Raw genomic sequence first — 12699 nt, forward strand, 5'->3', positions numbered from 1 at the left:
AAATGAAGATGAATGGCGCCTCCCTTCATGGGGACCGAGGTTCCCCCCCTAAATCCCAGAGCCCGGGTCACCCAGAGCCCCAGCGCCGAGCTTGGGGGAAGGAGGCCCTGGCACACCAGAGGGTCCAAGCAGGCCACCTGCTCGGGCTGTGTGCATCTGAACAGAGGCCCGGGGTCTCCGGGGACAGAAATAGGGGCACATGCATAGGAGCCCTCTTCCGAAGGAGGACATTCGGCCGGCCACATGAACACCCAAGTCTCCCACAGGTGAGAAGAGAGGATGCTGATGAGTCTGGGCAGGACCTCACCAGCCAAGTCACTTCCGACCACCGCAGGGAGCTGGGAAGGCCCCACGGCCAGAACCAGGTGCTGACCAGGTCCCGAGGCCAACAGTGTCCCTCCTGGCTTCCTGCACACCCGGAATCCCCTGCCAAGGGGGTTGGCACAGCTCCGCTTGGGACTGTCCCAGGGCTGGAGGGAGCAGCCGCCACCCGGCCCCTCTGCTAGGCCTGCCCTACGCAGCTGAAAAGATGAAGCTAATTACATCAGAACAAACAGACGCAGGATGGAGGGGGGACACTGACCCCGAAAGAAAGGGCATCGTGGAATGCAGGTGCTCGTGTCAGCTACACATGGAGCGGGGCAGCCTGGCGCGCAGACAACCAGATTCCAATCCGATGGTCCTCCGAGGTAAACACGGTTGCGAAGGCCCCCACTCGCTCCATTTAGCTGAAAAGGCCCCGAGAAAGATCCTCCCATGAGGCTGAAGACTAGGACGCGAAAGTTGGACGCAGAAAAATGTACTAAGTCTCCAAAACTCCGGCCATGATTGGGGTTGGGGAAGGTCCAAGCACTGGTGGCCCCGGCCACTCACTGCAAGGGGCACTCCCAGCCTCTTCGGAGCTGGGGGAGGAGGTTGCTTGACATCTAAGACCAATCTAAAGAGGGGCCCTGCCTGGGAACTAGAGATGAGGCTGCTGTTTTTCAAAGCGCCCTCTTTCTCTGGAAGAGGGGGGAGGGGGCTCCCAAGGGAACTAGGGCAGGAGGGTCACCTGGTCAAGTAGCTGTTCCTGCGGGGGAGGTGCTCAAACCCCTGTTTGGATTGGTAAACACGGGTGGGAGCAGCCCAGAGGGCCCTCTGCACGGTGGGAGTGGGGGCCCAGGTCCATGGCCTTCCCAAGCGTAATTATTTGATCTGCAGATGTAAGTGGAATTTATTGTAACAACAAATATAGTGATGTCAAAACCCAACCTTGGATTAAAGCCGGCAGCCAAAGGGGAAGTGTATTAATTTCCAACAGCATCTCAGGCCAGAGCCTATTAGAACAAGCGATTCTTCAGGCCCCCCCATCAGAATTAATCATTGGGAGTTAATTTGAAGCTCAGACAAGTTGCTGTTAATTTAGTGCAGGGAGGACGGGATGGAATAAAAAGCTGAGGTGCTGGCCGAGCCTCGTGGGTCTCATTAATCAGCCAGCTGAGACGGCCTGGCTTGATTACAATTTGCAAAAAAATTCATTAGGGCCCGGGCGATTGACAATTTTTCTCTCTGCCTGTGATGTGACTCATTAGGCAGCCAAATGAAAGCCATGATGACGGCCATGATGACAGCGGCCATCAAGTGCAGCTTGTTTATCTTCCTCCCCTTGGCCTGTCTCTCGGCCTGGCCTCCTCTGGGGGCTCTCCAGGGCACCCCAGGGGTCATGGATTTGGGAGGAGGGTGACATGCGGAGAGGGCAGGAGGGCCTGGAGCCCTGGCCCTCTGCTCCACCTGCTTTCAAAGGGCAAGGATCATGCAGCTGGGGGAGGAGGGAGGACTGGGCCCTGGGGTGGGCTCCCTGAAGGCAGCCCCCCCAATTCCTAGGGAGCTTCTCTTTCCCTCAGAGGTGCATAGCCAAAGCTTCAGGTCTCTTTGGCCTCCCTCCCTGCCAGGACTTTTGGAGGAGGGAAGGGGCTACACCTATCCTGGCAGAAGTGTATATGGGGGCACTCCAGGATCTGCAGGGGTGCCTCGCTCTTAATATGTAGACCCATCAAGAAGGGTGCAGCTCCCCAGGTCCTACAGTGGGAACTCTGGGCCACGTGCCAGTTCTGCTGGGGGTGCATCTCCGGCCTGGGACTGGCTGACCCAGGGCGGAGGGTTTGAGGGGGGTCCAGTGGGGCTGGTGTCTCCACCTTGGCAGCAGCCGTATGGTCAGTAGAGACCCGGTATATGATGGAGCAGAGGACACCAACCGGCTATGCGGGTGTGCTCAGGGACCAGGCCTCGCCAATCTTGCTCCAGGGCAGGAAATAACCACCTGCAGGCCTCAGGAAGCTGGGTGGGGGACAGCAAGGAGCCCTCGTGGCTCTCCGCACCCCCCAGAGTTGGCCGAGGCCCTCTGAGGATTGGCCAGTCCACTTTATTGTGCTCTAAACCCAAGCCTGAGCCATTGACCGCCATGGAGAATCTTGGAAACGCAGTGGGAAACGGAGACTCGGTTGCGCCTGGCCTTCACTTTGCACCTTAAATTCGGCGCGGAGGCTCGGCGCCCATGCCCCTCCGCCGCGGGGCGATGGCGTGCTGTAAGCAGTACACATTAAGTCAATGTTAGTATTGACCCACGGAGACGCTTTCCCCGTCTTGAGCCGAGGACCTCGGTGGGTGCTGGCGATACCGCTTGGAAACCCTCTCCGGGCCTCCATTCCGGAGGCCGCTCTTCCCTCTAGACTGCGGGTTTGGAGACAGCCAGGGCTCCGGCGCCGGGCGCTCACCGCTCACCGCTCACCCTCGTGCGCCCGCTCCACGCCCCTGGGCCACCGCGTCCCAATCTGATGGGCCTGGAGGCTCGAAGCTGGTCGGGCGCTTCTGGGTCCGGAAAAGAGCCGGCGGAATGGGCCGGGCTCGGGGCGCGGTACCCGAGGTGGCCTGGGTGGGATTGGGGATGCAGGCACGCCCCTCTCGGCCCTGCTGGCCGCCAGCTTTTAGGAATCCCCACGGACCAGCCCCAACCGGCCCGCGCTCCTCGCTCCTTCCCCCTTTGTGCCGCAGGTCGGCCCCAGCGCCCTCGGGGTGGGGCGGTGGTCGGGTCCCGCCCCCTCGCACCCCGCCCGGAGAGGGAGGTGCCGGGCCGCGGGCGCTCGAAGCCCGCTCCGCCTCCTCCAGCAAGCTGAGCGCTGCCCGGAAGACCGGCGTGGCGGGCAGGGTTTCTGCTCCTGTCGGAGGATGACGCCCGAGCCTGATTTACGGGCGCTCAGCCCTGTCGGGCGAGCGAACACCGCTTCTTTTCGGGTCGGGGATCTTTGTAAGGAAACGGGTTTCCTCCCTGGATGTAATCGACTTAGAACATCAGGAGTTTGTGCAAAGCCCCCAGTACCCCCAAACACTAGCTCTCCCTCCTCTGGCCGCCCACCTCCTCCTCTGGCCAGTCCGCCTGCCCCCTAGGAATGGAATAGGCTGTGCAAACAGGGGGGTGTTAGATTTCTAAGGTGAAAATTTGGTCTTCTTGAATTTATTGCCCAATTGGAGCGCCTGCTCCAACTGAAAACCCGGTAAAGCACCGTGTGGCTCGCTTGCAGCCAGTCAGCATGGGCCAGGGGACGTTTGTCCGGTACTGGTTCCAGGCCGCTGCCGGCCACACGCTGTGGGTGCCCCCAAACCGTCAAGTCTGGACGCACTCAGGAGACCCAGGCATTGATTGGTCTTTTGTTTTCCCCCTCTCTCTCTTTCCTTTTTATTATCCACAAGACTGAGATTGTTTAAATGTTATAACTTATAAGAAAATAAGCTACATTGAAATAAATTAAACACAACGGAGACGTGCTTCAGACATGGCTCAGGTAGGATGTGCGACCCCCCGGAAAGAACGCCAGGCAAAACCAAAGCAAAGCAAATTCCCAGACGCCCCCAAACGCCTGCTTCTCAGTCAACTAAAAAAGCCAGAACAGAAACAAAAGTGTCAACCCCAGTGTGTGCTCTCGCATGTCATGTTTACCTTTGGAAAAGTATGGACAGGTGGTGGCTGCTATGGGTGGCGGATTACAGCAGAGGTTTTGTTTTCTTCTGGAATGTGAGTGGAGAATATTACTGGGTGGTTTGGTCCTATATAACTTTCAAAATACTGCAGCTGAGATCCAGTCTATATAGATATCTATGTACAAAGTAGGGTAGTATAATAAATATTTAGTGTGTCTTCCACGGTAGCTGTCGCCCCTTCGAAAGCAGTCTTTGAAGCCTGTGTAATGAATAGACTCTCACTTTACTTGGGGTGTCCACAGTTGGGGTGCTTCCCATGAGGCACAGCCCACCCGGGGTTCCCTCCAGCAGGGGCCTGTGGTGTTCCTGCAGAGGCCAGGCCCTGGCCTCCCTGGGCCCTCACGGCCGGGCCTGCTCCAGCTGCTGATGCTGACTTCTAATCGCGAACCTGCTGACGTGGACGGGTATGGGGACCACGATCTTGGGGTTCCGGGAGGGCTCCCCTGTCTTGGAGTTGGCATTGCCGGCCTTCACACGTTTCCACTTAGCCCTGCGGTTCTGGAACCAGATTTTCACCTGCACCTCGCTGAGTTTGAGGGCGTGGGCGATCTGCGAGCGCTCGGTCAGCGACAGGTACTTTTTGCAGTGGAATTCCTTCTCCAGCTCCAGCAGCTGCTCGCTGGTGAAGGCAGTCCGCCGCCGCCGGTTCTTGCCCGTGGACGTGGTGCTGCCCGAGGCGCCGCCGCTGGGCGGGGGCTCCTCCAGCGCGTGGCTGGGGTCTTCCTCCTTGTGAGCCGCCTGGCCAGGCAGATTGTCATCCGAGCTGTAGTCCAGATCGCTCTCCAGCGAGAAGCTCTCCTCCTTGCCCTTCGGGTCGTCTTCCACCTTTGACTCGTCTTTCCCTTGCCCTCGGACAGCCCCGGCTGAAAGCAAAACCAAACGGGGTTTTATTACATTTCGCACACCGGCCTTCCTTCCCCCTTCCCGCCGTCACTCGGGCATTTCCCCCTGAGCGAATGGTCTTTCTATGACAGTAACACATTGTGATTTCCTGGCCTTTGCGGGGGCGGGCGCCTTGGCGTGAGAACGCTCGGAAGAGAGGAGGAGACCGCACAAGCGAGGGACTCGAGGCCCGAGTGCCTCCTGGGCACCCTCCCGGCCTCTGGCAGCTTAAGGCCCGAGGAACAGGGAGAGTGAAGCCCAAGAGAGCTTCCTCTTTGTCCCCCGTGGTGGGGGCCGGGTGGGGGCTGAAGGGAAGTTCAGGGCTCCACCACCCCAGGGAAAATTTTGTGAACTTCAATTTCGTCGAAGCCACAGTGGGCACTTAGGGAGGCGTAGGTCCCACGCTATGCATTTTTGGGAGACATAATGCTCATCAAAGGGAAGTTTGGTAGCCCAAGGAGAGTCCCCAACAGACACCCCAATACACACAAGCAGCTGCACAGCCTCCCGGGAATCCGATTGTCCAAGGCAAACAGCAAGCCCGGTGAAAAGGTTTAATAGGTCTGGGCACCCCTAGGCACAAGCACTGTTGAGACTCGGAGCCAAGGCGACTCCCCTTAAGGCTGAAACCTACCCGGGACTCACGCAGGGCGGGGTGGGGGGTGGGGGGTGGGGGGCGGTCAGGGGCGAGACTTCGTCAAACTCAGCGCCAGACGGATAGGCCGCCCGGTACAGCAGCTGGCCCGGGGGAGCTAAATGCCACCAACCCCCCAATCCGGAGACCATGCATGTCGCGTGGCTCTAAAATGCCTCCCTTCCCCGCCCCCGAGTCCCCGCGGCTCCGCTGGGCCGCGTCTTCCCGCTCTTGGATGGGGGTAGCTAGGGCGGGGGCTCGGCCGCGACCCTCGGGCCCCGGCGGGAAGCTGGAGCGGGCTCGTCCCCGCCTCCTCCCGCCCCCGCGCCCGTGTCGCGCGCGCCGCCGACTTACCAAGAGACGCCTGAACCGCCTCGGCCGCAGAGAAGGCGAGCAGTGAGCCCTCCTTGGCCAGGAAGCCTTTGCCGTCCTCAGCGTCGGCCTGCAGCGCCTCTGCCTTATCGAAGTTGCCGCTGCCCGGCAGAGGCTGCGGAGCGAACTTGCGGGCGGCCGCCGCCTCCTGGTGCTGGGGAGATGCGGAGAAGCCACCAGGCAGCGTAGCCATGAGCGTGGAGGTGAGCGCCATGCCCTGCGCCAAGCTGGAGCAGAAGCCGGTGGGCAGGCTGGGGATCTGGTGGTGAGGGTGCGCGGGAGGCAGCGCGGGCTGCAGCGCGGCCTGGGGTAGCGCGGGCGGCGGTGGCGGCGGCGGCGGCAGCACCACCGGCCGGTAGGGCATGAACATGGGGTAGCCGGTGTAGACGAAATGGCCGGGGCTGGGCTGCGGCGGGCTGCCGATCAGCGAGTCTATGCTGAAGGCGGTACTACTCCCCAGCGGGCGCTGCATCATCATCAGCGACGGCGGGAACGTTGCGCTCATAGACGCGCTCGGGAGAGACCAGCGAGAGGCGAAAAGTCCCTGCGCCGCGCCGCCGCCAGGAAGCCCGCCGGGCACCTGCAGCACAGTCGGGCAGCGGGAGCAGTATCCGGAGAGCAGACGCCGCTGCCCCTCAGTCCTGGACCCGCTGCATACCCAGCGATTACGGGTGGCAAGCGGGGTGAGGTCGTGCGCCCCGGAGCGAAGAGAGCGCCCGGGCCCCGCAGGCTCGCTGGAGCCACTGCCGCCGCTTGCCCGTCGAAGCCCGCGCGCGTCGCGACCGCAACCCTGTGCCCCGGCTCACAGCCGTCGGTGGGTCCGTCTGTCGGTCCCGCAGTCCGTTGCCTACCGCGCGAAGCTGGCGCACTTGTCTTCCGCGGGCGCCGCCAGCACCTTTAAATCGCGCTCCTCTTTCTCATTCACATTTTGCCTGCTGCCCAGCCGGGCTCGCGTCACGTGGGGCCTAGCGCCGCCGCCCATTGGCTGCGCCAGGAGGGGCGTGGGAAGGTTGGGCCCCGCCCCTTCCACCAAGGCTGGCAGCCAGCGGGCTGCAGGCACCACCAGCGGAGCGCGCGGGCCCGAGAGCCTGAGCCTGTAGCTCAGCGAAAACTTGAAAGGGGCGGTTGGCACCCCCAAGGCTCGAGTCCCGCGGCCCGGCAGCCTGGTCAAGGCCGCCTTCAAGGGCAGCTTCCGGGGCTAGGGCCCGCCACGGCTAAGCCGAGGGCGTTTTCTTTTATAGCTGCATTGGAACAAACCTGCTCTCGGCTCACCCTAGCTCTGGGTGCTGCTGCTGCTCTAGGGGTCCCGGCGAGGTTCCTGGAGTTGGGGGCATGGTCCTGCTGCTTCAGATCTGCCCCTGGGGCGCTGCCCGGCAGCTGACAGCCTCTGCCCGCCTTGGGGAACCCTGGGGGTTGCTCCTTGCGCCCCGACTCCTGCACCGCCGGGGCGGGAAGGCTGCCGGTTCCCTCATCCCGCGCTGGGCCCTCCCCTGAGCGATCCCTTCTCATTTTTCATGACATTCTTAATCATCGCACCTATTTACACACTTTGCCCGTGCGCACCAAAATAACAGCCACGATAATTATGATAATAAAGCGAGTCCTTCATCTCCTCCATCCTGGGGGAGGAAGGGGGAGTTACTGTGCCTCCCGATTGTATAACGTGAGATTATCTTGATGAAAGCTTTATGATGTTTGCTCAAATAAAAGCTGCGTTTTGTAAATAGGCGCTAATTAAGCACGTTGAGAACGGAGGGAGCGCTCACCCCGGCGCCGCCGCCCGGTTTCCAGCGCGAGGACTCGAGGGCGCGCGGCTCCTCTTTGCCTCCTGCAGAATGGAGCCGATTCCCTCCAGATGTCTCTCTCTCTCTCGTCTCGACCATGGTAAAACCCCAGAATTTGGGAGTAAGAGAATTGGCTGGGAGGGGGTGGGGCTAGGAATGTTTATATCCTTTACTCCAAGATAAAACCAAAACTTTCAGCTTTCGTGTTCCGTTTAAGAAGGGAATCATTTCCTCTCAAGGGCAGACCATGCAAAGCGCGCCGGCGCGCTCGGGGGCTTCCACGCGCCTCCGGGGCCTGGGCTCCAACTTCCCGGGTCTAGATGTGCAAGTACCGGCTCTGGAGGAGAGGCGCGAAGGGCATTGTTACACCGGCCATTAAAAATCAGGTCACGCGGACGAGCTAGTGGTTGGGGAGTTGGCCCGTGATGGGTGTTGGACGTGTGTTATGTATCACTTACAAAGCACATTTAATTGGGAGATAAAGATAAATCGATCTTTATGAATTTATCGACCCGATTCTTTGAAGCTCTTCTTTCTCTTCCTTTCCCTAGAGCTCTCATCCCAAGGGCCCCGGGGGATGTCTTAATCCCAAATCACCTCCTCATCCACGAGTCCGGCTGGACACCCACTGCCCATCCGAAGGGTCCTGGAGGGTGCTGAGGAAACTCCCTGGCCCAGCCGCCAGCCGCCCTCCTCCTCGCCACCTCCCCCACACACACACCACCACCACCACCACCACCCGGACAAAGACGTCTGGAGCGCGGTTCCCCACTCCAGGCCGCAGTAATGGATGGCTCCGGCAGCAGGAGGTTTGAAAAGAATTCATTAGGACGCTGCCTGTGTTGCCTCCACTCTCTTGAAGCCCAGACCCTGTGGGGGAAATGGATTCCTGTGAGGATCCACCGGGATGCAGATATCTGTGGGGTCTCTAAGCTCTACCCCTCTTTATCCACTCCTACAAAAGAAGAAAAGGAAAAGAGAAAAAACTGAAGCCTAGGGCAAAAGGCTGATTTCTTTATGGCATAATAAATATTCCCTCTCACTATGAGATAGTTACAGTCACAGAGGTCCAGGTCTCGTAAACTTGTTTTTCCAATACTAGGGAAACCCCCTGGACTCCTGGCTTGATTTACATGGCTACAGCCTTCCCTGCCTGACTCCGCACCCCGGTGTAGGCTGTTACTCATGCACTTTGCTATTTCTCAGTGAAAATATTGTTCTACGGACTTACCTTCCGAAAGCCAGGAATCCCTTTGATTATTTTTGATGACAATTCTGCATTTATAGTTGAGCAAGGAGATTTAGGTCCGTTGAATTATAGCTACACTTGAAATAATTTGATGGCATATTATTTGCATCCATAAATTGCTGTGCAAAGTATTGACTGCAGGGGTTATAATACTAATCTTCTTTTATTAGTGAGTTCAGAGAATCCTCATCAATATGAATTTTATTTACTAGTGTGCTTTTTCTCGAATGCAGTGCAGTAATATTTTCTCATGTAATGCTTAACTGCTTAGAAAACGACTGCTCGCGTCATAAAAGGGTCCTTGTGTTTTGCAGTGATTAACAAGAGTCATTCCGGGCACCTCAGCTACCTGCACGGCGTTTGGAGGATGGGGACTGCGGATAATCAAAGCCTTTAGCCTTTTTCCTCCGCTCCTCGGAGAGACATATGGGCAGCAGCGACAGGTACATGGCTCATCTAGCCTTCGGATTCCTACCTGCTCTGCTCGCCACTGCCTGAACTGCGGAGCCCTGGGCGCCTCAGCTGGCCCCGGCTGCGCGGGAAAACCACCCAGAGCAGATCTTTGCAGCTTTGCTTTCAGAGGCCTCTCTCCTCACTCGGATTAGGAAGAATGACCGACGCACTGCACCAACAGGAGAGCTGGGTCCTCCAACTCTGGTTAACTTCAGCGAACTTTCTTCCAGGGAACTTTCCTCCGGGTTGAAGTTGGCCCAGCCCCGGGGCACTTTCCTTGGCGGGTGCCAAGCTGGTGTCAGGATCGTTTTAAGCCACTTGAAACCTCAGACGTCAGTAAAAGGGATGGTAATTAAGTTGTCTCCACGCTTGGGGGCTGTCCCAGTCAGCGGCGGCCTGCAGGTGTATGCAGGCCGAATAAAGTACTGACCGCACTCATAAATGAACATCCACGCAACAGACCCGCGTGGACCTGCCGAGTCGAGCTCGCTGGAGGGAGCAACGCAAATCGCGCGCTTCCGGGCTACCGCCAGGGGCGAGGTCGCGGGTGGGCGTGGAGAGGGTGGCAGCGTGGGAACCCCGAGTTTGGGTCTCGGTGGGTGCGGAGCAACCCGTGGGCCTATGGGGCCCGCGTGCTCGCCCGCCCGCCCGCCCGCCGCCCAGCCCCAGGCGACAGGCTGGTTTCTTGGGTAACCGCGTTGTTTTTATTTATAGGGACTTTGAGTGGCCTGATCATTCGGTCATTGCCTCGGCTCTTGCTGCTGGCAATAGCTGGGAAATAGCTTGGGATGGGTTTTATTTATGGAAGGGCAATTGGGATTCACACCCAGCTAACCCAGAACAGTCTTCCCCCCAGCCCAGGACGCACTCACAAAGGGGTGCTTGTGTAAAATTCCCCTTCAGACACACCAATTTGCAAGTAGCAGAAAGCATTGAAGCCTCATTTTTTAAACTATTTTATTCAGCTTTTTTTTTTTTTTAATCTGAAAGCCCAAAATAGACTCCATGTGGTTCTAAGTGAAGTCAGCCCTTGGCTGGCTTTGAAATAGCTCCTGCAATTATGTAAAAGAGCCATTCACCAACAGGACGGAATTAAAAGGGATCTCGCCCGCTTCGCTTTCATTGCCAACCTCTCATGTTTGACTTTTCAAAGCACTTCCAACACGATGTCTTTCTCCAGGACAAAAGGCAGAACAAAAAAAGTCCCCAAACTTGTAAATTGAACGTCAAGGGGACTTTAAACAATTTAAAGCCCATAAATAATGATAAAGGGGACTGGCAAAAAAGGCAAACCCATTCAATTAATGGAGTTTCCCAAGCAAAGATCAAGTGGTTTATAAAATAAAAGTCTTTGCTTCATTATTCCGCTCCTTGACCGTGCAGAAGGCGGGACCCGGTTTGTTCTAAAGCGCCCGAGGAAGGGACGGTGTGCGGCCACATTCTTATGTAGAAAGTTTTGCTTTTTGTCCCCCACCCTGACAGTAGCACAAACAAAACCGCCAACCTGAAGCGTGAGGGGGAGGGTTCTTTTATTTTTTTTTCTTTTTTCTTGCGTTTCCTCGGGGGAGTAGGAAAACGTTCTCTGCAGGCATGGGGGCGGGGAAACGTGACCCTTCACACCTGCGCTGCCCTCCCCACCCCCGCGCGGAGGGGCAGGCGGAGCCGCAGTTGCTCGGCCGGCCAGCGGAGTCCCCGAGGTACCTGGGGGCCGGGGTGGGGGGTTCCTGCACCGCGCCGGCACCCCCCGGGACCCCGACGGCGCACCCAGGCGCCCGCTGCGAGCGCTCGGAGCCCGGGCTCCCCCGCACCCCACGCCAGCTCCACTGTGGAGCGGGGTCCTAGTCCCCTTTTGGAACATCCCTAAGGGAGTTCGTGGCCACTGTGGGGGCTGGATCGCCAGGCGCCTTCGCCCTGGAACCCGCGCTCACTCGGCAGCACCCAGCCCCGGCCAAGGGGGCTCCTCGGCAGGGACTGAGCCGCCTGCCCGCCTCGGGGGGGGGGGGGGGGGAGGGAGCATCTGGCGGAGGCCGGCCCGAGGCTGCAGTTGAGGGCGGAGGCCTGGGGTGCAGGCGTGGAGGGGTAGCGAGGGCACTGGCCAGAGTCCGGGAGGCTGCGCCCGTCCTCGAATCCCAGGCCCTGGGGTGCTGGAGGTGGAGGCGCAGGCCAAGGCGCTTCTCACGCGGCTCTATCTCCTCCATCTGCCCCCTCGGATTCCCGCGCCCCCACCTTTCGCGGACTTCAAACGCACCCCGGCCACTCGGCGCCCGACTTTCATCTCTCCGCACAGCAGGCATTGTTTGCGGGCCTTCACAGATATGCTAATCCCGGGGCCGCGCGAACGCTGGCCTGGGAGGCCGGCAGAGGGCACGGAGGGGTGAAGGGGTGCGCCTGCCCCGGCTGGGCCTTGGGGACCACTGTATGGACGGCCCGTTTTCGCCCGCCTTATCCTGATGCCGGTCCCAGACTGGCTACAGCCGCGTTCAGTGGATGATGAAGTAGGACGCATCGGACCAGCGACCACGGCCAGGGCCCAGCCGTGCGCACTTCCCAACTCGGGAGGACACCGTGTGTCGGGAAGAGCCTGGCCAGGGACTGGGCCCGAATAGGACCCTTCCCGGAAATCCAAGGGAGCGCATCCGCGGGCCCCTGGAGGGCTCGCCCCCCTGCAGGGTGTTGTCTTTTTAAAGAGGACGGGCTTACCGCGAGTTCATCCTTTTAACCCTCCAGAAACCACACGGGAGGGAGCAGGAGGGTGTTTGGATTGACAGCCGCTCACAGGAGGCTCCGCTTCTGCGGGGACCCAACATGAAGCTGCAAGTGCTCCTGACAAAACCCATTTCTCCTTCCTCCAGACACACCTGCCAAGCAGAGCCGGCGTCTCCCGCGGTCACAGCGCTCTCGGTTAAGAAACCAGGCAGCCGAAAGGATGTCACGGCGGGGCAAGGGTGTGGGTGCAAGCAGAAGGGAAAGATGCTGGCTAAATGGGGCGGGAGGTTGGATTTCCGGGGAAAAGTCGCTGTAAAAAGTTGGCTAGGCAATAAGCTCGCCTGGGGAACGCAAGGGTAGGGGTATGTTTATAACTGACCAGCCAAGGACAGCTGTGACTCCTAGAAAAGCTGCTCAGAGGGACTGTCTCACAGGACAGACGTTTCCAAGGAGAGGCCAGGAGGGTGTGTGTGCTGATGGGGTAGGGAGAGAGCCATTCTATTAACAGTGAAACGCAGATACCAATAGATGCCACTCCCCTCTAAAAAGGTAAGCAGGAACACCCGAGGGACAGTCTCACCGTCTCCAAATCCGTTGGGGTGGGC

General features: G+C 59.1%; 1 protein-coding gene across 2 annotated transcripts; it reads right to left on the reverse strand.

The window, feature by feature from the left end:
• Positions 1-3691: 3691 nt before the first annotated feature.
• Positions 3692-6821, reverse strand: GBX2 (gastrulation brain homeobox 2; the record flags this gene model as incomplete). Of its 2 annotated transcripts, none has more annotated exons than XM_081095253.1 (2): positions 3692-4877; positions 5885-6821. In XM_081095253.1, the coding sequence occupies 2 exons, from the start codon at positions 6405-6407 to the stop codon at positions 4354-4356; spliced, it is 1047 nt and encodes a 348-aa protein (XP_080951379.1). The 2 variants fall into 2 exon arrangements, with proteins under 2 accessions (XP_080951379.1, XP_080951380.1); XM_081095254.1 differs by having other exon boundaries at positions 4769-4923; positions 5885-6407.
• Between the last annotated feature and the right edge of the window lie 5878 nt (positions 6822-12699).

The sequence above is a fragment of the Myotis nattereri genome (genome assembly GCF_964212035.1).
Source record: "Myotis nattereri genome assembly, chromosome: 7".
NCBI lineage: Eukaryota > Metazoa > Chordata > Mammalia > Chiroptera > Vespertilionidae > Myotis > Myotis nattereri.